This window comes from Bubalus bubalis, chromosome 9, assembly GCF_019923935.1.
Source record: "Bubalus bubalis isolate 160015118507 breed Murrah chromosome 9, NDDB_SH_1, whole genome shotgun sequence".
Lineage (NCBI taxonomy): Eukaryota > Metazoa > Chordata > Mammalia > Artiodactyla > Bovidae > Bubalus > Bubalus bubalis.
Window position 1 is genome coordinate 1,692,467 of NC_059165.1, and position 26,566 is coordinate 1,719,032.

At 40.0% G+C, this 26,566-nt stretch overlaps 1 protein-coding gene across 2 annotated transcripts in view; it reads right to left on the minus strand.

Moving 5' to 3' along the window:
* The window catches only part of MAN2A1 (mannosidase alpha class 2A member 1), a 208,032-nt gene that overhangs the window by 67,483 nt on the left and 113,983 nt on the right, over positions 1-26,566 (minus strand). For both annotated transcript variants that reach the window (XM_044947248.2, XM_025292149.3), the window contains 2 exons: positions 23,164-23,278; positions 21,986-22,053 (listed from right to left, as the gene is read on the minus strand). In XM_044947248.2, coding sequence (XP_044803183.2) covers positions 21,986-22,053; positions 23,164-23,278 — 183 coding nt within the window. The remainder of the gene's footprint in view (positions 1-21,985; positions 22,054-23,163; positions 23,279-26,566) is intronic.

A 26,566-nucleotide genomic window follows, 5' to 3' on the forward strand; every position in this document is an offset into this window, starting at 1 on the left:
AATACCTTACGCAGACACCATTCACTGAAGAAATGTACATACGCCCAAGACTTTTTCATATAAGTCCCAAGGCCTCTCAGTTTAAAAATCCTTCTATTTCTAAAAAACAGGCCTTCTTAACTAGACATTTAATGGTTTTTCCATAAAAACTTTCCTAGAAACTATATAATAACCATCACACTTCTCTTCCATGACCAGATATAGAATTTATACTAGCAAGAGGAAAAATAAAACACAATGTTTTCTGGAAGCTTCCAGTTGATTCAATAACATATATTATTTGGCCTCATTTAAGAAGAAAAATAATTCAACACTTAGGACTAGAACACTTTCATCTCAGCAATCAAAATTAGGATTTTACTTGAATACAGTAGTGCATAAATGTAGCCTGAATTTCTTAACATGTGAAAGTTTATTTCAGCAATTTTTCTACATTTAAGAGAAATAAATTAAAATTCATGGACAAAAATGTTATAAATCTAATCTCATGGGAGCCATTCACCCAAGGACAAGATCCAAAAGGAATGTAAACAAAGGTGCTGCCAGCGTGAGGGCGCCCTTCATGGGCCAGTGATGAGAGCAGCCCCTGAACCTGCTGTTGCCAACCAAGCGCTGGGTTTCTGAAGACGCCTTACTAAATCCAGAGGCCCTGTAAAACATTACTAACAAGAGTCCTTACGTGAGACGAGTAACAGGCAGCTACTAAGTAACTATTCCAGAGAGTTCTACATTACAAGATATTACTTTGTGTAGAGAATTAAGTTTGCTTATAATACTAATAGGCAAAGCAGTAAATCAAAAATAAAATTGTAAAAGAAAACTGCACCTTAAGGGAATATTCTTACTACTTTTAATTCAGAGTAAAACTGACTTGTTGTGACAGAGTTTTTCAGATGTTAGTTCAGTTCAGTCGCTCAGTCACGTCCGACTCTCTGCGACCCCACGAACTGCAGCATGCCAGGCCTCCCTGTCCATCACCAACTCCCGAAGCTTACCAAAACTCACGTCCACTGAGTTGGTGATACCATCCAACCATCGCATCCTCAGGCATCCCCTTCTCCTCCCACCTTTCAGATGTTAACAACAATAAAAACAATACCAAACAGCTAGCACTGATGAGCCTTTAGAACAGGGCCTAAAGCATACAGGATGTGCTTTCCTTAACTCTGTGCAGCTTTACAGCCAGCTTATGAAATCCTAAAACCATGCAGAGCCAGGAATCACACTGAACCAGCCAGACCCTAAGGCCTCTTGGAGGCAGAGCAGGCGGCCCACCCTTCTCCAGCGGGTGAGGGCCTTGGGGTGCACGTGCTGGAAGCAGAGTCTACCCCAGCTCCAGCTCTCCAAGGCTCTCAGAACGCTCCTTGATCAGGCAGCTCCACGCCACTGCACCTCAGCAACGAGCCCTCACTCTGATGGCCCCCGACCAGTTGCAGGGGGAGGATGGGGTGGACGGGCTTTCTTTAAGGGGGTGAAACAAAGGCTACTTCTCTAAATGGCTCGAACACCACACAAGCTGCTCCCTCAGGAGTTTAACTTTCTGTAGGAGGCAGTGAGAATGTGCATGTGCTTAGTCACCCACTCATGTCGGACTCTCTGAGACCCCACGGATTGTAGCCTGCCCAGATCCTCTGTCCATGGGGATTCTCCAGGCAAGGATACTGGAGTGGGTTGCCAGGCCCTCCTCCAGGAAAAGTAAAAGTATTAGTCGCTCAGTCGTGTCCGACTTTTTGCGACCCCATGGGCTGTAGCCCGCCAGGCTCCTCTGTCCATGGGATTCTCTAGGCAAAAATACTGGAGTGGCTTGTCATTTTCTCCTCCAGGGGACCTTCCCAACTGTACATAAAGGAGACTTCATTAACGTGCATTAGAGGATACCCCAGGTTAACTGTCATAGAAAACTGTCTCTTGAGCCTTTAAATTCTATACCAATTCTACACCTCCGGTTGGCCAACTGTTTCTTCATTTAGGTTTTAAGGTGAATGACCTGGGGCTATTTGTTTCCATCAACCTGACTGCAAATCTAAACGCACAGCTGAAATGTCTATTTTTCTTGCCATCCTCAGAAGAGATTGCTGCAGATCTACTCTATGATTCTCATTCTTTTCAGCTTACAATACAAATAGCTTATTATTTTTTGCAACCTATGTCTTATAATAAAGCAGTGCTGAAAAATTAAATAGAAGAATGTTCAGTCGCCATATAGGCTACAAAAATGATTTGCTGGTGGTGATTTTTAAGCTTGATTCTAAATAGATTTATGAAGAATGGCACTTGGAAGATGTGGTTCAAATTTTGCTATTTAAGGTATCTTGAAATTATAGGCTCACTCTCCCTAAAATTTCAAAAAGTGTAGAGCTGAGGCTCTTAAGGGTACAGCAGTGATAAAAGCTTTCATAGTCATTTCTAAAAAGCAACACTTCATAGTTTTCTGTCTCCAATGGTTCTCTAATATACTTGTAGAAGGAAGGCAACAGAAAACCAAGAATAAAAATATCGAAGCCAGGTCTCCTGCACTGCAGGCAGATTCTTTACTGTCTGAGCCACCAGGGAAGCTCAAGAATATGGAAGTGGGTAGCCTATCCCTTCTCCAGGGGGTCTTCCCGACCCAGGAATCAAGCCAGGGTCTCCTGCACTGCAGGCGGATTCTTTACCAGCTGAGCCACCAGGGGAGCCCAAGCTATATCACAGGTCTTCATTTTGCAATATTCATGATATTTTGGAAAATAGTTTCTTTCTCCTGTGTCCCAATTATTGAACCAACTTGGTTATTTTCTAGAGTTTTCTACCTCAAAACTTCCTTTCCCAGTGTTTATGCAAGTGAATGCTTTATAAATGATTTGTATATAACAGACAACTAAATGTCAGTTGGACATAACACTGGGGATTATCTACAGCCCTCTCTTCTTCAAGACATACTGCAAAAAGAACTAACGTTTAAAAACATTGAGCTGGCTGGTGACAGAGGTGGGACCAGAAGGAGCCTCCAACTCTCAGCCCGCGCTCCCTTCACAGCTCTGCTCTTTCCAAGCATCGGACAGTGAGCCCTGCCCAAAGCCCAGCAGGACAGGAGCACAGTTAGTATCGTGAATGTTCCCAGGATTCACAGCTGCAAATGCAACTCAGTACCATCAAGTCTTAACCCTCACAAGTACAACTACATATTTCAGTCGTGCCTACACTGAGAAAAGCGTTTCTAAAAGCAGAAATAAAACCACAATCAAAGTAGAATCCACACTTCATTTTATAATTTTTTAAAACAAAATAAGGTTGAAAAATCTTGCAACTATTCCCACTGTATAACAGAAAATGGCAAATCAATGAAAAGGATAAATATTCCTATCCAACTATTCTAAAATTTTGATACTAAAGCAATAAAAAGAAACAGACACAAAAACTGTACATAATTTGGCTGACCCCAAGAGCCTTGTCACCAATTAAGTTCCCTTCACTCTGAGATAGCTTTGCCTAAAACAAAAATACCATCTGTTTTACCTAAAACATTAAGATGTTCTATTTTCTTGTCAATTCAGAAATCACATCTGTAGCCATTTTCTGAAAAGACAGCAAAAGACATTATATTTATGGGTGACTGCATAAGGAATGATGTTCAATCAAAATGTAATTTTCATCTACTAGAAGAAAATTTCATTTCTCCAGTGACTATAATGCCGTAACTTTGGAGGAATGCACAGTACATAAACAAGCTGATTTTCACAAATAAAAAGACCTTAAAAGTTAATGCAGTAAAATAAGGTTGTTTTGTTGCTAAAGACAAAAATGGCAAATGTTTGTATTCACTTTGTATCTCCTTGTTGACAAATGAAAATGTATCTTGTGTGAGGTTTTCTGGTGAAGAGCAAACAACTTTTTATTGGTGCTACATCTCTTCATGCTAGTGAGCCACCTTGTAAGAGGTAAAAATATGAAAACAACAAAACAAAAGCACTCTCTCTTTTCAAAACACTTTTACACAACATCGGTTCTAGGACAGAAACTCTACAATCCCAAGAACCGACTGAAGAAGATGCAAAACACTAGAGAAAACGTCACTCACAGTGAAGGAGACACCACGCCACAAGGGATAAAGAACACGTTTCTAAGAAAAGCACTCACACCATCCAAACACCAACAGTACTCTGAGTATATGTTAAGCACCTACAAAATATCAAAATCTAAAACCAAGTACATTTTAGGTCAAAAAGTACCTCAACTTCACATTTTGTTTTCTTGCCTAAAAAATAAAATAAAGCTACTCTCCAAATAAGGGTGAAATAAGTCCAAAGGCTCTATTTAAAATGCTTCTTTTACCACAAAGCTGTGAAGTGCTCTGAAGTCCAAGATGGGCTTGAAGCCCGCCCTGACTTGTCAGGGCCCTTTTCCTTGTTCCTCTGGTAGTGCACGGTTTATTAATCTGCATTTAGAAGGAAAAAAAATCTGGTTCAGAAGAATGGAAGACTGAAATAAGCCGCATCTCCTCCGCCTGTGCTCTGCACTGCTCTGAGTCATGAGCTTTGTGGTAGCAGTTTCAGAAGACACGACGGACGCTGGGAGGAGGAGCGAGAGGACAGAGGGCCAAGAGCGCACAGAGCCAGGAGAAACACGCAGCTGAGGCGTCACACTCACACACGCGCCCGTCCTCAGACCCGACACGGGCCGCTCAGAGCAGCCACGCGCGTGCCAGGAATCAGATCTACCTCAGCGCTTTCACAGCGCATGGCTCCAGCTAACGGCGGGAGAAGCCTGGGCGCTGCAAGCGGGAACAGAACAGGCCACTCAAAGTCGGCATTATCTGGCAGACACACCAAAGCCAACGCTAGCTCTTCTTTGACACAGTTTCATCTCCTTTACAAATTTTTCTTAGATTCTACAAATTATTTCCAAATATCATAACTGGAAATTATAATCCTTCTTAGATACAGGTGACAGTCCCCAAGCTAACTCTGCCTTCATATTGTAAGGTATTAAAATAATATCATACTTTTACACAGACAGAGGCACACGTTACTTCTCTCCATCTTCAGCACTTTCTTGACTGTGGTCCTTGGAGTAATTATAAGATGTTGTATGCAATGTGCAAAATCACTTTAATTTCATTAGACAAATCACACAACTAAAACATAAGTGTAAACTTAATTCTCTGTATGATAATCTGACAACAATAAACCAGTACCACACAGCTAGTTAATAAAGTTTGATTTAAAGTATAAACAATAAAAAGGCAATTAAAACACAGCACCTTAGCAAATGTTCTCTGAGCACACAACTACTTTGCCATTGCTCTTAAACAAATAAACCTTAAAATATTTAAAAGAGTCTGTTCAATCACTTTTCAAAATAAAATCTAAACCTAATAAATCTAAAATAGTTTTGTACCTAGGAACAAAAATGAAAACAGACCAATCATAGGGACCTGGGAAGAGTCTGAGCAAGTTTATGTAAAATTGGTAAACGGGTTGATGTAAGATACCATGCTCTGAAAGCACTAAGGAGAGTCATTTAGGAAACAACACGTGAGACAGAGTAGCTACTGACAAACACTGTCTTCAAACTTAAGAGGGACAGCAAAAGTGTATATATAATAAATAATTATATTATGTAAATCATTCTATCATAAACTTTAAACTGGCTAATGTAAGAGTTATAAAAATTATTACTTCAGGAGGTACAAGAATGGAATAAGAAATGTTGTTTTTTTGGAAAAGTCAGCACCTAACTATGTCTGTGACCGGGAGATGGGATACAGAGATGTGGAGAGATAGCACTGCTCAAACTGCAAAGACTTCCTGAGAGGCAGACATTTTCCAAGAGATCTTTAAAAGGGATAAAATCAGACAGAGAAGAGTCGAGGCATTCAAACACCTTGGTAATAATCTGATGCCAGTTGGAAGAATCATGGTGGCTTCTATACCTTTTGGGGGGAACTCACTAATTATGTCAAACAATTTCATTCCTCTTCAAACCACTAATCTACAGTTTTACAAGATTTTTCAAAGTTCTTTTGATGGCAAAACTTAAACTGAACTGACACGAAGCTATATATAATTACTTATTCCTTTTAGTCTGAATAGTCAGAATTTTTAAAGTATTTGATGAGTTTTGCCCCAGACTCTGAAGTATTATATAATACGCCAACTGTGTATTCCTATCAGGTTCCTAAAATTTTAGAAATTCTAAATCCACAAATAAATATCTAGCCCTGAAGATTTCAGGTAAAGGATTAAGGACTTGTATTTAGAGGCTATACCATAATGTGAGTTACATACTACTTGTCGATTCTGTCCAGATTCTGAGCAAGAAAGAACCAACAAGTGAAAGAGGGGGGAAGAGCATCCATCCTGCACAGGGCTACACAGACTAAATCTGGCACCGAACGGCCAACCGACGGAACTACAGAACAAGTGCGCTTTAACCCGGTCTTAAAACAGGTCACTAAGAAACAGTGGAGGTTTAAGGACACTCTAGTTTCTTCATATATGAAATCCCCGGTTCCCAACAGGACACACATCTGCTTTTGTGAGACACCCCTTCCTCTCTTTCCTAATGTGTAATTGTGTAATAGTCAATTACGTTTCGGTTTTGGAATAAACAGAAAACTCTGTTTCTTTAATAGCTGTGATTGACATGACTTCTCCTTTCTTAATATTTACTTTTGGCTGTGTCTGGTCTGAGATGCAGCTCCTGGACTCCTAAGCACGTGAGCTCCAGAGCTGAGGTGCAGGGACTCAGCTGCCCCACGAATGTGGGTATCAGTCCACCACCAGGGGCTGACCCGTGTCCCCTGCCTCGGAAGGCAGACTCTTAACCACTGAAACACCAGAGAAGTCTCTGATAGGACTTTTCTATCTGACTGCTAGGACAGTCTTGGGGACATATTTTTAAGATGCTTTTAATACCCAGGACTGATGTATTCAGCACAGATCTGTATCTATAATACACAAAACACAAGTCCACTCTGAGCGGAAGGGAGCAGGAAAGGGTAAGCCAATGATCAGAAAATATGGTAGCTGCCCCATGGCCTAGTTAATAAACTCAGTGAGCAGACGCTACCAGTTGGTTACTCCATGGTCATCCTCATTTTCTACTTTGCCAAAAGAAACCCAATTTTACTTGGGATGACAATGATCCTAGCTTAAAAAAAAAGATCAAAACATTTGATTTCTCACGCTTGGGGTAGGCCACGTGACATAGTTCTGGCCAACAAAAAATGTAATCGGAATTCAATAAGTAGTGAAAGTGAAAGTCAATCAGTCGTGTCTGACTCTGTGTGTGTCTGACTCTTTGTGATCCCATGGACTGTATAGGGATCTATATATTCTCATATAGATCTGTATCTTCTCAAGGCCAGAATACTGGAGTAGGTAGCCTTTCCCTTCTCCAGGGGATCTTCCCAACCCAGGGATTGAACCTGGGTCTCCCGCATTGCAGGAAGATTCTTTACTAGCTGAGCCACACAGGGTAGAGATTCCTAGAAAGTTATTCTGTGTGTGTGTGTGTGTGTGTGTGCCCGCGCGCATGCACATGCTCAGTGGTTCAGTCATGTTCAACTCTTTTTGACCCCATGGACTGTAGCCCACCAGGCTCCTGTCTGTGGAATTCTCCAGCCAAGAATACTGGAGCGGGTTGCCATGTCCTCCTCCAGGGGATCTTCCTGACCCAGGGATCAAACCTCAGTCTCTCGGTCTCCTGCGGTGACAGGTGGATTCTTTACCACTGTGCCACCTGAGAAGCCCAGGAATTTATTATATCACCAATTTAATAAAAATCAGCAGGCTCAATTGGCATAACTTTCATCCTTTGCTCCTCCCCATTCCTGGCTGGAAAACAGATGCAATGTCTGGAAAAGCAGGAACAATCTTAAGACCATAAGAACAATAGCTATAGGCTTAGGATGGCAAAGAGCTGAAAGGTAAAAAAAACTCCTGATTCTTTAATGACCCCATGAGACACATCACAAGTCCTGGACTACCCACCTTGAAACTCGTACATAAGAAAAATTACCTGCCTTCGATTTTTGTTGTAGGCAGTCTAATACAACCCAAAGTGATTCATTAAACACATAAAAAATAATACTGGGTAACACAGGGAAGCCAACTAGTACCAAAAACAAAGTAACATTGAATGCAAGAGATAGTTCTCCTAAAGTAGAAAATTCCCCATAAAGATTCATCACTATACACATGCTTTCCCTTAAAGGGTTGTTTATTTTTTAAACAAGTCCTTAACTGCCTATCAAATATTCTACATAACTTCTTTCTCATAATTGTCACCTCCTCCATTTCAATTTTTAGTTTTCAATTCAGCAAACATGTCCTACAAGCCAAGCACTTTTCCTTATTTGACTCAACTAATCACAACTTCTTCCATTCAAACAAGTCATTTTCCTTTCCTCCATGGGACTCAGAAGAGAGATTTCATAAAAACATAAAACGAAAACCTCAGAATTTACCAATCCCATTCTGCTTTTATTAAAAAAATAAAAGCAAGTCTGGCATCTTTGTAAAACTTCATATAGAACTTTATGAACACAGGAATAAAAGTAGAAAAGTAGAAAAGTACAAAAAAAGAAAAGTAGTCGCTTTCATGTCTGACTCTTTGACCCCATGGACTGTAGTCTATGAAATTCTCCAGGCAAGAATCCTGGAGCAGGTTGCCATTCCCTACTCCTGGAGATCTTCCCAACCCAGGGATCGAACCCAGGTCTCCTGCATTCCAGGCAGATTTTTTTACTGTCTGAGCCATCAGGGAAGTCCCAACATAGAATATCTGACAAATTCACTGATAGTTATTGTTGATGAACATTGAAATCTTTAACATTCTCTTCACATCTATATATGATTATTTCTGCAGGGTGGACTTCTCCCAGCACACTGTCCAGTCCAAACGCTCCTGGCACACACTACAAAGTGCCTTTCCTGAGACTGCCAGGCGCCGTGTTTAGAATGCTGAGCGAGATTCAGCCTCTGCCTTCAGGAGGCTTTTAGCAAGTCTCTTTAGATTACACATGCGGCAAGAGAAGCAACGGTGAGTGAGGACACGCTCGTGTGAGAGCGTGCAGAGCGACACCCAGCCCCGACTCAAGGGCATGAGGAAAGGGTCCAGAGGATGCAGCACCAATGCTGAGTTCTCAAAGACAATCAGGAACTACTCAAGCCAAGTGTGTGTGTGTGCGCGCATATGTGTGTGTTTGGGGGCAACGTGGAAAGGGTTTTTTTGTTTTATGTTTTTTTCCAGGTAGCAAAGACCTGTAAATAAGACAGAACATAGCAAGTCAAAAAACTGATAGCTTTTGAAAGGTTAGAGCTCATAGTGTAGGCTAGAGTATCATATGGAAGACGATACAAGAGAAATCAAAATGCAGACAGAAAAGCCAAGTTAAAGACTCTGGGAATTTTTCTTTAGGGCAATGGGAAAAAGAAGGGTTTTGAGCAGAAGAGTTACAACATCATTGCTTACACTTGCTGAGTGCCTACTAAGTGCTAGATCCCATATAATTAAGTTCATATACATAATCTTACTTAATTCCTCAAACAAATGTATGCGGCAGGGACACACCCAAGGGAGAAAGCTGGCACCGAATAAATATGGACAAAATTGAGATACATTTAATAAACAACACAAGAAGACATCGTGTTTGTCTGGATCCAAGTTGAAAGTGAAAGAGAAGAGACAAAAATAATCAGAGTAAGCCCATGATTTCTTGTGCAAACAAACAGACTGTTGCGAGTGAAAGGGGACACTAAATGAAAATCTCGAGCACATGATCACTTGCAAGTTGAGGCCCAGGTTTCTGGCCTGGGGAACTGGATGACGATGCGAAAATTTTATCAGAGAGCTTGGGACCACAGAACAAGTTCAGGCAGGGAGGGATTCCATTTAAACACACGGAGGCAGAGGTGTGAGCGGCCGTCCCAGTGGAGCTACCCACAAGGCCTGCGGGCGTGTGGGTCTAGACCTCCAGGGACTTCTCAGCAGAGCTGTGTATTTTTTTTAGAGGCAGTGGGGCAGTGACAATAAGTGACGGCAAACTTCTAACTTTTAAATCTTCCCAAGGCAACATGACTGCTTTCTAAGATCTCTACATGCTCTGCTTCTCTACCTCTTTCAGATGTTAACATAATTCGAAACCATAGCTCAATATTACTATTAGCAAACTGCCTTTACATTATACAAATTCTGCCAAAACTAGATGGGAAATTCTAATTCAGTTTAGTGATGGATTTTCACTATGTCTAATTATTTCCAATGCCTTCTTAATTTTGATGCACTTATCAGTCAGGTGAGTTAAGTTTAGCAGGAACATTTTTAAAATTTCTTTTTTAAAAGAAGAAAAGAATATCTGTGGTATGCTTTATAAATGTTTTCAATTTTGAAAATGCCTCTTTGTTACTTTCACATATGAAAGGTAACTTTGAGGACAAAATGATTTCAAAACTCCACAGACTTGTTATAGAGCAGAAACCTAAGTCAGTCTAGCTTTTGTGCCATATTACACAATATCTGTCTCTCTGTCTGGGTACTTTTACAAAATGTCCTTTTCCTTTTAGTTGAAATAAGTTACCAAGATGCACTAGGGCTGACTCTCCTTTCATTTATATTACCAAGAACTTAGCCCTTTTCCTCTACAAAGCAAGGCCTCCTCAGCTCAGAACACTTTTCATTGTATCTTTGATTATTGCATCTACTAACATTTTTCCTACAGAAAACCCAGGATTCTTTTGTTGAACTCTTGTCCTTCATACCTATCATTGTCCTCCTTTTCCCTGCATTCTTGAAGAGCATCTCATTTTTTTCTTCATGTCACTGATACACTCTTTCACCGTGTCAGCTTCACTCTTAAACGTCACTAATGCAGATTCTGCTCCTGTCACCCTAACAGTCTTGCCTTATCTCACACCCCCCGCCCCTTTCTACAGCATCTTGCCCTTTTCCCTGCCACTGTTACTTTTTCCTTAGGGACTATGACTCAAACTGAGAATTACAAAGAGTTTAAAAAATTTTTTTCCTGGTCTCTGTAATAAACTGTTTTAAGATAAATTGTTCTTCTCAGTCTTCACGTTACACCAGTTTTCAGAATTCTCAGGGCTTTTTCGCAGGCTCTATGATAACTCCCCGTTTCCTCGCCCACCTAGGCCCTGCGTGTGAGAAAGGTGCCTCGCGGCCGTCGCTGCAGTGCTGACTCAAGCCCTCCTCTTGCCTCGAGTTACTTATTTCACAAATACTTGTTGACCACCTACCATGTACCAGTTATTTGCCAGGGGATTCAAAAATAAAAGTTCCCTGTGTTCATGCAGCTAATTTTAGCAAGAGAGATGGAAAACCAGAAATAAAGGAAATAATCAGTTTGTTATTAAGGCCTGAAGAATGTAAAGATGCAGTAACAGAGAAAAGAATGAGTGGAAGATAAGCTCCCAGGCACAGATGCGGTCTGACGTTCCCGAAAGGCTACTGCCCAGGGGCTACTGTCTACAGCGCTGGGTCTTCTATACCAGCTCTGCTGCTCTGAAAAAACCCAGGGCTTCTGCCTTCAACAAACAACATCAGGTATTCTCCCGGCCCATGCCACCAGCATGGCATGTTTCCCTGAGTGGATACTGTGCTAGATCAGTGCTCTATCATCAGTTCCCCTATTTGTTCCTGCCTATTTTATTTCTGGCAGATTCAGTCCCCAAATTGGTTGTAAAATACAGGCACAGTGAAAACCATCAATGTGATTAAGGCTGGCAATAGCTCTGTTAACTGAAAGGGTTAAACCTACTTGAAAGTAAATATTAAAGTAGAACATCTTTTTAAAACAATTTTATTTTTAATTGAAAGATAATGGCTTTACAGAATTTTGTTGTTTTCTGTCCACATGAATCAGCCATAGGTATATCTTTAAGGACATCTTCCATTAGTCATCATTCTGCAGAGCTTCACCATGAAAGACTTTATCATAAAACATACAAATATGTATCATGCCCCAGTCTACTGATGCAAAAGCAAAGCTTCTGCTTTGATTATGGGACCACTAATTGGCATTCTGTGTCATATTTTCTGCATAACCATACATATGATAAATTATTTGTGGTTTCTAGCCTAGTTTTTCTAAAGACCAAGAATTTAAACACTCAAAAACATTAGGCAATCTGAGCACAGAGTGCTTCTACATCTTTACAATTTCTTCCCAAATCTTCTGTAGGCATCTTGTTGGTATTTATCAGCGACTTACCATTATTGAAAATTTCCAAGGCACTCAACTTAATGATTAAAAAAACTTTACCCTTAATTCATCAGTTTTATAAAAATCAAATTATGAGAGATCAGTAACAAGAACAACTGACTGGGGAGTAAGTAACTGCTTTAAGGTAATCGCACGGTTCAACTGAACTCCTGGGGGCAGAGAAGCCCCAGCCGGCTAGCTAGCGGTCTGTCGGCAGCAAGGGCGGGTGCCATGGGCACAGAGCACCCATCGGTCTAGCTGGCCAGTTAAGCGGGGATTTGTAAACAGAGATCTGAGGCAAGGAGGATGAAAGGGAAGAACAGCTGCCTCCTGAGCTACAGAAAGCAGCACCCTCTTGTCCATTCCAAAGCCTTGTGCTGTGTGCCAAATTGCATCTGACCTTGTGCGACCCCATGGACCGTGGCCCGCCAGGCCCCTCTGCCCATGGGATTCTCCAGGCAAGAAAGAACATTGCAGTGGGTTGCCATTCCCTTTTCCAGGGGACCAGGGATCAAACCTGGGTCTCCCACGCTGCGGGCGGCTTCTTTACCAGATATCTGAGCCACAGGGAAGCCCCTTCAAAGCCTTGTGGGTAGACATAAGGGAATCAGTCTCCACGCCTGCTTTTAGAAACCTGCATGCTATTTTCATTTCTGTTTATCATTGGTTAGTGAGCAGGTGCATTTTTTAGTCCAGTTTGATCAGCACTGCAGTGTGCAGTTATCTTAGACTGCCGCAATAGGGTGACTGTCAAATTAAGGTTTTGGTGCTCCTTGATTGTTCAACATCTGAGCTTTAATAAAAAACTGAGAGTCAATTTCAGGGTTCCTAGTCAGTCACCATATAAAATGGAAGCATCAATATTTTGTCAATATTTTTAAGAAACATACAATAGGTATTACTTCATCTAAGGCAATGTGAGATGGAAAGAGTATTTCAGGAATTAATACTCATCATTCCTGATATGATAAACTAAATAGAAATAGTAAGAGCAGGGAGAACAGTGTGAGAAAGGTGGAGTCTTTCCCCCTCTTCTCTCCTCAAAGATCTACTTCCCTTACAAGTCGGGTAAAAAGCAAGCCAGTAAATGACTGATTTAGAACGGCAAACTCTAGACAAGGTTATTTTATTTTGCTTATCAGACATGATTGTTCCCAAACCGTTCCGACTACTAGGCAAAGATGTTTTAACACAAAATGTACGTGGAAGGTGGTACGTTTCTTCCAATCCCCTAAGAAACTTTGGTTGTTTAAATAATGTACTATATTCCACTCAGTCTTCTGGTTAAAACATCCTCTCTAAAATATTCCAGATAACAAACAGGCTGAAAAGTGTTTCTGGATAATCAGAGAACTGGTCAATCTATGTCTTAAAAACAGTCAACGTTTTTAAAACGTTGTGTTTTAAAAACACAACTCAGATCGAACACAGATAAAAATACACAAATACCCTTCAAAAGTAATTAATACTTAAACAGAATAGTATCTCAGAGCAGAGTTTGGGAACTGCTCCTTCAAGTCCAGTAGTGAATATTAATTTGCAAATAGACTATGCAATTAACACCCAGACAGACTTAGACTAGTCCAGCTTATTTGTCTCCAGTATTGTCGGTTAGGGCTCCCCTGGGGGCTCCATGGTAAAGAATCCACCTGCCAATGCAGAAGACATGGGTTCGATCCCTGGGTCAGGAAGATACCCTCGAGAAGGAAATGGCAACCCACTCCAGTATTCTTGCCAGGAAATCCCATGGACAGAGGAGCCTGGGAGGAATCTTCAGTCTATGGAGTTGCGAATGAATCAGATATGATCAAACAACTGTCATTAACAATTTCTCCATTGAAGAAAAGTTATAAACTAGTTTTCTAAGCAAGGGTTCAGAGTCAGAGCCTAGAGAATTGTGTAGTCTATTATCACCTTGAATTCCCTTGTGATAATTATAAAATGCAGCCATTTCCAAGGGAAAAAAAGAAACAACAAAAAAACCTTCTTGATTGTATCCATTTATTTTTCTGCTAACTAATGTGAAGACATTTCTACACTAGCTTTCTAGTACATGATGAGACTTGAGCTCAAACATCATAAACCATGAGCAATAAGCTCAGTCCTCACACTAATTATCACTGTTCCATCTCCCCCAACAAAAAGCCAACATTCCAAACAAAAAAATTAGGCTTTGAACTTGGTTTCGTCACTTAAAACTTATGTTTAAATAACTGGTAGAGATGTTAAGTACTTCCTTAGATATATTCTGATTTTATGACATAATGACCCATCAGAAAATGCTCCAAAGCCTTGAATCCCATCTCACTAGTGGAAAATTACTATCAGAATAACCGTGTCTGATAACAATATCAAAAATACAATGGCAGAAACCATGACATTATATCACAACATTATAAATCAATTTTCCTCCAATTAAAAAATACAAAATGTAGAATTAGGCAAATAGTCTATGTCAACAACAATAGCAAAAGTCTTATGACAAAATAAACTCATTCAGGTATATGGGTGTATCTTTTGAATTCATTCATTCTTTAGAGGCCCCAAGAATGCAATCCCAACAAAGTTAACTCTTTAAGAATGCAGTGCTGCTGAGATGTGATGCCAAATTTGTCAAGTCTCATGGTACTATACTCTGAAATCTCAAATGAACAGCTGTCTAAATGCTGAACAAATTTAAAATATATTGAATTACTGCTTATTTTTATTTATATTAGTATTTAGTGGATTGGCAGTCTTCTGTCACTCAACCTCCAAATGTCAAATGAAAGATTCCATTGAGGAGAATATATACCAGGATACCACATCTTCACACAGAATGTGAACCATAGTCTATGCATATGTGGTATCTAAAGTTTAATCTTCTCTTCAAGCAATAATACAATGTGTTGTAACACATCTTTATTAAATTCTTACCATGCTATCACACCAGAGGCACAGTGGTGGACATAAATAAACCCTCAAGGAGTTTACAGTCTTGTGGGATACACTTCAGACAACTACACTGGCCGAAAAAAGCCAGCATCAACCCCCGGTCACACTACGAGCTACGCTGGACCTGATTAGACCAAACACTGGCGCCACCACCGTGACGGGATGAGACCCTGGGCATCTTGGGAGGAGGGGGCACTTATTTTGTTTTGCACGTGGGAAACATGTGAACTATGAGGGCCAGTGTGAGCTGTAGGAGGTCCTCTCCAAAGCCGCTGCCATTCTTTCCTCTGCGTCCCCTACAGGTGCCTCCCCTCAGGCAGTGGAGAGTAACCCTGCTCCCTCACACCCCAGGTGGCCTCCCTGACTTCTCGACTTTCGAGTCTAGGTCTGAAGCCTTGCCATTTCTATCCAAGTAACTTTTTCAGAGTGGCTTTGGGTAGACCCGTCAGAGAGCTGAATTATAGTTAATAACTTAGGTACAGAGAAAGGCCTAAGGACAGTAAACTATTACAGTAGTTCACGCAAAACATAAAGGATTGGTTAAAACAAAAGCAACAGAAAGAGAAGAGAGGACGGATGTCAGAGATGAGTAAAGCTAAAATCCAAAAGACTCTCCAATTGATGACAATTAAGGATTAAGAAAAAATAGAAGTCAATGTGGGTTCTGGTGCTTCAGAACCGAGACAGCTAAAAAGAAAATGATGCTGTCAATCAAGGTCCTCCAACAAATGAATGGCAACATTTCAAGTGAGTGGGGTATTGAGTGCCTGCTCTGGAGTTCTGTCCTTTTTAATCTGGCTGATATTCTGAAGTAACCTAAGCCTAGAAAACACTGACTTCCTTTGTGTCTCCACATAGTTAATGCTATCTATTCTAGTTAATTCATTTTTTTTCTCCTGGCCAAAAAAGATGTAGGACTCCTTACTAATAAATACCTTTCTAATAATTAGAAGCATATAAAGGTAAATTTGTAATAGTGATTTCAAACTAAAAACTTATCTACTTGAAAAAATTAAACTTTCAGATTTACAGAAGCCATCTCAATATAATTTGGATTACATTTGTGCCTTTGGTGTTCAGTCACTCAGTCTTGTCTGACTCTTGGTGAACCCATGAACTGTAGCCTGCCAGGCTCCTCTGTTCATGGATCTCCCAGGCAAGAATACTGTAATGGGTGGCCACTTCCTCCTTCAGGAGGATCTCCCTGACCCAGGGATCATATTTGTGTCTATCTGTGGATTCTTTACCACTGAGCCACCAGGGAAGCCCTTTTATTACATACTTGGTGGCATTTCAAAGTATCCACCATTAAAAGAAAAGTTACTTTCTACCCTGTCAGGCACATGACTTGCAGACCTGTGCTGTAGCAACATGTAATCCTGTCCTGCCTGAGCAGATGGAATACTGAAAGCAGACTGAGATCTCCTTGTCTGTCTCAGACTTTCACCTTGCATCCTCAGTCCCTAATCCTGTTAAATCTTTGTATTAAATGCTCTTACAACTGGTTTCCTTAGGCAACTGTGAACATAAAGAGAAACAGTAACATCTTTGTTCAGGGTACCCTAACTTTTAATTTGTAATTTCATATGCTATCTATACGAAGGCTAAGAATGTATTTACTGTACAGCTCACATAACCCTGTGAACTCACTTAGGCACACGGGCAAGTACTATGTCACTCTCAGAAGATCATGGACCACTTTACACGCTCACAAAATCATGTCAGGTTATAGCTGTAAGTGATGCTGCCAGAAGCATGATCAAATTCATTCTACATGTATTATTTAAACTGCATGGGTTTAGACCAGTGTTTCTCAACCTTTTGTCATTATAACCTCCTTAAAGATTCTCTTCATACATATTTTTTCCTAATCATTCCTCCACACAATTTTGATACTACATATAAAATGCTCATCTGCTAGGGACTATTATGTATTGTATCTGTGCTTTGCATTTCCAAAAGAATATGGGTTTTTTTTTTAATCCCCCACCCCAACATCACCACGGGCCCAAGAACCAATATTATCCTCCTGGGGAAGACATCTCCCTATTGAGAATGCACGCTTTATTGAGACTAATAATATGTTGTTCAAATTAGAATTATTCCTATAATCAAAATAAAACTAAGCCTTAGAGCATCTCAGAAGACTCATGAGGAAGAAAAGCCTGAGTCATGGCTGCTTTTTCAAAACTGCTGACTTAAAGACTGAGAAGCACAGATAAGAACTCTAACTTCCAGAACCTGCAAAACAAAACTACGAAACTCTTCCATTTTAAAGGACATCAACAGTCCTCCATTCTTGATGGATTTTATTCAAAGAGCAACAACTCATATAATTTGTGGCTAACAAGTAAAAAGTGGATTTAAAACCAAAAATATAAGTGGTTTTATTCATGAGGTTCTAGAGTTCAGAAAGGACAGTAAAGATAAAAATAAGAATCTGACAATCCTAAGCATTTCCAACACACTTAACTATGGAAACAGTAGCATTGACATTTGGTAGAAAAGAACTCTGAAGATATAATATTAAAATGAACACTATTTAAACAGAAACTATTTAAAATGAAATATCAAGAAGCGACTGTTTTCCTAATAGACTCAAAAAGTCTATGCTTATTTTTAATTAAAACTGTTCATTATTAAAGCTCAAAAATATATTTATCCTCAATTAATAGACTCTGTCTCCTTTCTCCCTCTAGCATCAGGAAAGCTGAGTCTCACGCACAGCTGGCCAAGGCAAGGGCTGCACAGAGAAGAGACACCACAGAGCACAGCCGTCCCTCTGACCCCACAACAGCCCACTGGCCCTGACACGTGTCCAGGAAGACTAGGGGTGGGGGTGGAGCGCGGCTTCCTAAGAGCACACAGGTCATTCTCAGAGTCAGCAAAAAAGGAGATCTGCCGCTACCAGAATAGGAAAAGATAAAAAAGGTAACAGATAAGAGGATTACGCCTAAAGCCAAATAGATTTACTGACACCACAGTTTATTAGGGACACAATATACTAAAAATTGCCATACAATCCCAAATTCATCAAAACATTACTTATATTAAGACAAAGAAAATGTTTTACAATTTTATAACAGATTTTTCTTTCAGTATCATTATCCTTTCATCCTAACTATGGCTTGGCTATATGAAAGCTTTTAAGACTTTAGCAAGACTAAACTTAAGACTTAAATTTTCTTTTCAAATTAATCCCTTCTTTTTTTGTCAGCCAAAAGAGATGGTAAGTTTCTTTAGTATTACTTTAGTGATATCTAAGATTGCCGGGAGAAATATCAATAACCTCAGATATGCAGATGATACCACCCTTATGGCAGAAAGTGAAGAAGAGCTAAAAAGCCTCTTGATGAAAGTGAAAGAGGAGAGTGAAAAAGCTGGCTTAAAGCTCAACATTCAGAAAACTAAGATCATGGCATCTAGTCCCATCACTTCATGGGAAATAGATGGGGAAACAGTGGAAACAGTGTCAGACTTTATTTTTGGGGGCTGCAAAATAATGGCAGATGGTGATTGCAGCCATGAAATTTAAAGACACTTACTCCTTGGAAGAAAAGTTATGACCAACCTAGATAGCATATTCAAAAGCAGAGACATTACTTTGCCAACAAAGGCCTGTCTAGTCAAGGCTATGGTTTTTCCAGTGGTCATGTATGGATGTGAGAGATGGACTGTGAAGAAAGCTGAGCACCAAAGAATTCATGCTTTTGAGCTGCGGTGTTGGAGAAGACTCTTGAGAGTCCTTTGGACTGCAAGGAGATCCAACCCGTCCATTCTGAAGGAGATCAGTCCTGGGTGTTCTTTGGAAGGACTGATACTAAAGCTGAAACGCCAGTACTTTGGCCACCTCATGCCAAGAGTTAACTCATTGGAAAAGACTGATGCTGGGAGGGATTGGGGGCAGGAGGAGAAGGGGTTGACAGAGGATGAGATGGCTGGATGGCATCACCTACTCGATGGATGTGAGTTTGAGTGAACTCCGGGAGTTGGTGATGGACAGGGAGGCCTGGCGTGCTGCAATTCATGGGGTCGCGAAGAGTCGGACACGACTGAGTGACTGAACTGAACTGAACTGAACTGAAGTATTGCTGAAATATACTCTTGCTCTAAGGTGTGGCCTAAATCTGCTGTGAGTCCCTGCGCACGGAAGAGGTGTAGTCAGCGAAGGCTGTAGTCTGTGTGTAACCAAACTCAGCTTGACTAGCAACTGTAGAACTTCTGCAATCACTGTGATCCTATTTATTTTAAAATACCTTTAATAAAGTGTACCTAGTGAAAATAATGCATTACACTTCACAATTAGCCTTTTATTCTAAAACATATAAGAGGTGATACTCAACTTCTCAATTTAGATAATAAAAACTTATATTACCAAACTATAAGGTGGCAAAAATACACAGAAGAACTGTACAGAAAAAAAGATCTTCACAACCCAGTTGATCACGATGGTGTGATCACTCACCTAGAGCCAACATCCTGGAATGTGAAGTGGGCCTTAGGGGAGCATCACTACAAACGAAGCTAGTGGAGGTGACAGAATTTCAGTTGAGCTATTTCAAATCCTAAAAGATGATACTGTGAAAATTCTACACTCAATATGCCAGCAAATTTGGAAAACTCAGCAGTGGCCACAGGACTGGAAAAGGTCAGTTTCCATTCCAATCCCAAAGGAAGGCAATGCCAAAGCATGCTCAAACTACCACACAATTGCACTCATCTCACACGCTAGTAAAGTAATGATCAAAATTTTCCAAGCCAGGCTTCAGCAATATGTGAACTGTGAACGTCCAGATGTTCAAGCAGGTTTTAGAAAAGGCAGAGGAACCAGAGATCAAATTGCCAACATCCGCTGGATCATGGAAAAAGCAAGAGAGTTCCAGAAAAACATCTATTTCTGCTTTATTGACTATGTCAAAGTCTTTGACTGTGTGGATCACAATAAACTGTGGAGAATTCTTCAAGAGATGGGCATACCAGACCACCTGATCTGCCTCTTAAGAAACCTGTATGCAGGTCAGGAAGCAACAGTTAGAACTGGACATGGAACAACAGACCAGTTCAAAATAGGAAAAGGCAGACGTCAAGGCTGTATATTGTCACCCTGCTTATTAACTTATATGCAGAGTACATCATGAGAAATGCTGGGCTGGATGAAGCACAAGCTGGAATCGAGACTGCTGGGAGAAATACCAATAACCTCAGATATGCAGATGATACCACCCTTATGGCAAAAAGAGAAGCAGAACTGAAGAGCCTCTTGATGCAAGTGAAAGAGGAGAGTAAAAAAGTTGGCTTAAAGTTCAACATTCAGAAAACTAAGATCATGGCATCCAATCCCATCACTTCATGGCAAATAATGGGGAAACAATGGAAACAGTGACAGACTTTATTCTTTGGGGCTCCAAAATCACTGCAGATGGTGACTGCAGCCATGAAATTAAAAGACACTTACTCCTTCAAAGGACAGTTATGATCAAACTAGATAGCACACTAAACAGCAGAGACATTACTTTGCCAACAAAGATTCATCCAGCCAAGGCTATGGTTTTTCCAGTAGTCATGTATGGAAGTGAGAGTTGGACCATAAAGAAAGCTGAGCACAGAAGAACTGATGGTTTTAAACTGTGGTGCTAGAGAAGACTCTTGAGAGTCCCTTGGACTGCAAGGAGATCCAACCAGTCCATCCTAAAGGAAATCAGTCCTGCATCTTCACTGGAAGGACTGATGTTGAAGCTGAAACTCCAATACTTTGGCCACCTGATGTGAAGAGCTGACTCCTCTGAAAAGACCCTGATGCTGGGAAAGATTGAAGGCAGGAGGAGATGGTTGGATGGCATCACTGACTCAATGGACATTAGTTTGAGTAAACTCCAGGAGTTGGTGATGGACAGGGAGGCCTGGCGTGCTGCAGCTCAAGGGGTCACAAAGAGTCGGACACGACTGAGCAACTGAACTGAACTGATAACGTGTATCTGGGTACTGACTGATTGATACTTGGGGTCAATTAAAAGTAGATAACTTGGTTAAATAATTGTCAATAAAAACATAAAATGTTTTTTGTAAATCTAAATTAAATGTCCCATTTTTAGGTTGACTGAGCACCTTTCCCATTTAAAGATAAATCTACGGTGTGAAATTGAGGCAGTGTTACAAGCACAATGATAGTTATGTAGTAAACAATTGACAGTAGGACACTATCTTCTAACAGTAATTACATATCTTCTTCCATTTTAAAATACATGATCAGAGATTAATGAAAACAAGGTAAGTAAATAGAAAGTTAATTAAGAAAGAATATACTCTAAACAATAATCAATATTATTTAAATACAAGGTAATTTTTCAATAAAGCTACATATTTGCCATCGCACATTAAGCCTCTGCTGAGAGCTACCCTCACAGTTGTGTGGCTGCCCATGTCCCAGCCAGGCACTGTTAGCTGTCAGCTCTGAACATGACACTGCCCGGCATCCGCGGTGGCTCCAGGGCAGACGTTCACCTGCAACACAGGAGACACAGGTTCCACCCCGGGTGGGCAAAATCCCTGGAGCAGGGCATGGCAACCCACTCCAGGATTCTTTCCTGGGAATCTCACAGACAGAAGGGCCTGGCGGGCTACAGTTTATGGGGTTGCAAAGAGTTGGTCATGACTGAAGCAACTTAGCACACACAGGCATGACACAGCCATGGGAGAAAAATCCATTCTTCAAACAGATGTTTTAAATTAATAAGCTGATTAAATGAATTACTGCCTTAAAATATATGATGGATCCAGAGCAAAACCATGAAAATCCAAAAAGTCAAATCACAGAAGTGGTCAAAGTTTATGAGAAGTAACACTATTTACCTTGGCTCTGCACTCAGACTTATTACATTTTTTTGTGGCAGAGAACTTTGCGTTCTTTGTTTCAAATCCTAGAAAAATGAACAGAAGTTTTTATTTTACTTTTAAAACAAGTTTCAAAATTAGCTGTGTAATAATACCTTGAAGAAAACATGAAAAGGGCACAGTAGAAAAGAAAAAACAAGCCTCTTTCCAGCTACATAAAGTCCATCCAAGTCCAAAGCAAACAAACCTTGTGTCTATGAATATGTATTGTGTATTTAGATTTTAAGCATAGCATGTGTTACAGGGACTGGAGTCCATAAGGGGTAGTTCTAATTAGTAACCAAATAAATCACAGTTCTAGCGACAATTCTGCAGAAAGTTTTACTATGTTCCTTTTGTGTCACATGCTTCATATCTTTAGAAACTTAAGTCTGACAAATAAAAAACAATTTTTAAATATCTGAGTTACTAAGTAGAAGTGTAAAGAGGATTGCAATAAAAAATTTTTTGAACCCTTGGTCCTTGCTGCAGATACCAAGCTCTTCCTCTCAGGGCATGGTCTGTTTTACTAACTCATCTGACCCTAGCGAGCTAAGGCATACATCATTCCGTTTTACAGAGGATCGAGGGCTCACAGATGTAACGCCCTCAGCCCCTGCAGAGGGGCAGAGGTGAGACTAACAGCTAATCTCTTAACTCCTCAGTCACTGCTCTGCTCTTGCATCTCAACACTGCCCAGAGCACTGCTTGGACTCATAGGGAAACCAGAAGAAAATTTAGGATCATTCAAACGGAAATGCAGCAAGAACAGGTTCAGGATTTACGGCAGTTCACTTATCAAGGAGCTGTTCATTAAAGCTAAGGAAAATAAGGAGTATAAAGTCTAGTTACCTTACAATATCATCTTAAGTGTTCTAAAAGTCTGAATTTTTCGCACACCTTGAAATAAGTTCATTATTTTATTTTTCATGCTTAGATTTTGTCGGAAAATACACACCATAAATCAAATAGAGACACATTTACAGGAAAAAAGAACACAGGTAATTTATATAAAGCGATACAAATTATTTCAAATAATTAACAAAGAAATAATTATATTTCAATGCCTCTTTTTATTAAGCTTCTCACTCCCTTTCCCAATCCAAGAAGAAAAGAATCACTCATTTTGATTATGAAAATAGAAGATATTAACTAACCATTTCTAGGAAGGTATCCGAAGAGTAAGAGTCGTATGAGTGTTTGTCCTTCAAAATAAGCAGCAGTGCAGAATGTCCAATTATCTTCTTTAAATTCATCAGTGAATGAAAGAGTCTGTGAACCAAAAATTTTACTCATCTGAGAAGTGATTCAAACATCAGTATACAGTATTTTCACAGCGATCAGACTTGCCAAGGGAGAGGGGAGAGGGGGGCGGACTGGGAGCCTGGCATTAGTGGAGGCAAACCATTACACATAGAACAGAGAGACAAGGCCCTACTGCACAGCACAGGCTATCCTGTGATACGCCATAATGGAAAGGAAAATAAAAAATACGTATATAACTGAATCACTGCCATGCGGTAGAAGTTAACACACTGTACATCAACTCATCTGTATACAACATTTTCAGTTGTTTTATTTATGGCCAAACCACCATCATCTTCATCCTGTATTCAAACTAAAACCTATCATAAACTATCATGAATCTCTACTCTGAATGAAGTACTTAGGGAAAAGTTAATCAGAAGGTATCACTGGTAAGGATTCATTTCAATAGCAAACCATCTGGATACAGTTGAAACACATAAACTTATCCACACTACTTATATTCTCCATGAACATCATACTAAATAATAACAATAGCCAGCACGATGACCCCAATAGCTCTAAAGCATTCTACCAACAGCAATGAGTTCACGTTTCACTTTAGAAAAATCTTTAACAAGCACTGAAATAACAACAAAAGAATATATAAGATTAACTCTCATTCACAAGAACATTCAATCAGTATACACACTTCAAAGAATTTAAATTCCTAAAGAATTCGAATAGATATTTTGTTGAATTTAGTTTCATGTTCTTGTTCAAAAGAATTAGAAAAAAGTTTCTCACAGATCAGATAACAAACTTGTCTTTGTTCTTGTTCTATTTCTTTGTCACTGAAATTCTTAACTGTATTCAAACTGTGCGTTTCTGTCTGAGGAACAAAAGAGATGCTTATGAATCGACTGATTCAAGTTCAAATCTAAAATATAATCTTGGAACATTACCAGCTATTGGTGAAGCACTATACTTTGGAAAAAAACATGCCTTCCCGCCCTTCCCCCCTACCGCCCTCCTTGCCAAAGTCCCATCTTGTTTCTTTAAAGATTTAGAGAGCAGGTATCCCTAAGTAAACTCATGATGGAGAAGCTGGTAGAGAAACTTTTATAGTCATGCTTTCAATCAACCCTCAGATGTTTATAGAGGAATTACGTTATCTTCCCCAACACAGAAAGCAATTTTGGATCTGTGTGTTAAAATATTTTTGTTGATATTCAACAACAACAAATAATTGTACAAGAATTAGATAACTTCAAAGATGTAAGTGATCATAATCAGCAAGTTATTAATTAAGTGCATTTACATAGTAAATCTGTAACCACAGTATTAAAATCTTATGGATTGGAGTTCAATCGTCCAGCTAAATTTCTCATTCTATTCAAATATTTTACTAAATAATAGTGTTTTCATAAGACTAAAAGACCATATATATGAATGAACACAACTCAGTTACGAAAACAACAACTTCAATCTAAGTTTATTTTTATTATCTACATGGCTATCTTTATGAGGTTACCTGAACCTACAGAATAAGTCATGTTCTGCACCTGCTAAAATCTTATTCCTATTAGTGTTTTAAAGAGTCCTAATTAAACTGAATAAATGCCATGAATCAATGTTTGCGTCCTGAAGGCACGTACGTAGTCTTCTTATGAGATGACCACTGAAGACAGTGCATTTCCCAAATACTTTCTTAAGATGTATAAAGCTATTTTGCTAAAAACAAAATAAAGCTAAACCCTAGTAAATAAGTTGGAGGAAATTGGAAAAAACAAAATTTTATACATTTCAACATTTCATCAATGTGGGATTGAAGTTTCCTCTGATTTCCCAATGTACCCTTCTCACACTATGAAACGAGCGTAGCAAGCACCAGCGAGGAGGCCGCTTTCGCTCGTTACCCGTGCTGCTGTTCAAGGGGCCATCACCACGCTTGCACCCACCAGCGGAGACTACGCGCTAGGAGCCTCGTTCTCACCCTCTGCTCATTCATCTCTCCTGCCTACCTTTATTACAGTTTCGCCATTGGCAGAATTCTTAATCTCTCTGTAACTGACCTCATTACCATCCCTTCTTCACACAGTCCCAGGATTCACTTTTAAGCTAAACATCCAGCAAAACACTGCCTAGTCTAATTCATTTTTGATTTCATGATTTTTATGCCATAATTAGAATTAACCTCCAAACATGCCATGATGTACACATGCTCTCCAATTTATAATTACATAAACACTCAATCTGCTGCTGAGAGCATGACTGAAGGATCACCCTGAGAAGGCAGAAGAGAGGGCTCCCACGGCCTGGGGCTCTGATGCCCTGTGGAGCGGCGCACCTGGCCGAGCCTGGAGACGTGCGGGCGGTGCGTTCAGCTTCCAGGTACTCTCACTAGCAGCCAAAGTCGGCTCCTAATGCCCACATCTGCTCACAGACACATCTCTGCCAACATGTGAATCAACAGGAGTCAACAATTCAAGAACAAGAAATCACCCTATACTAGCTGCTCCTTTAGTTATAATTCTCTAACTTCTGTTTTGAAATTTCCTATTTAAAAATGTGTGTGCTAATGACTTGATAATTGTTTATGGCTTTTCAATGAAGCATGAAGGGCTGACAAAGCAGATTTACAAATGTCAAGTACAATGAGAATTACTGTGTCTTTTTTCTCTAAGATGCAATTTTCTATTGGAATGCTTTCATAAGTTAAAAACAACACCAAATACATGGAAGAACTAATGGCAGGCCTTCTGGAGAGGTCATGAGACAGAAAATATTCTGTACAAAAGCCCCATGACCTGCACCCTAATCCCTTTCAGTACAGCAGCCAGGGAGAGAGCGGTCAGTGGAGGAGGAGGACTCTCCGTGTCCTCCTAGGAGCTCTGCTCTGGCCTGACTCCCAGCAGCTTCACTTTTAAACTCTTGAGAAACCAAGAAAACAGAAACAGGTGAAAAGAAAAATGGAGTATCTGACCTTACTTTCAAAAACACTTTCTGAGGGAGCAATAACATCCTTATCATCCAGTAAGTATCTTCCACTTTAAGCTCAGCTTAAACTCAGAACAATGCCAGATATATCTGCCACAAGAAAACTGAGAAGATATTTAAGGTATTACCTTGAATATATTTTTTAAGACTTAAGGCAACTAATGGAACCTCCAGAATATTTGTTACCAAGTCTTCTGAAAGGCAGTCAAAATACTATAACTACGAATCTAGTTAACACTATTACAATTAGTAGTATCCGCTGTAGAACAGTTTTTTAAGAATGACTTTATGTACATTTTCTACCTATGAGAATAT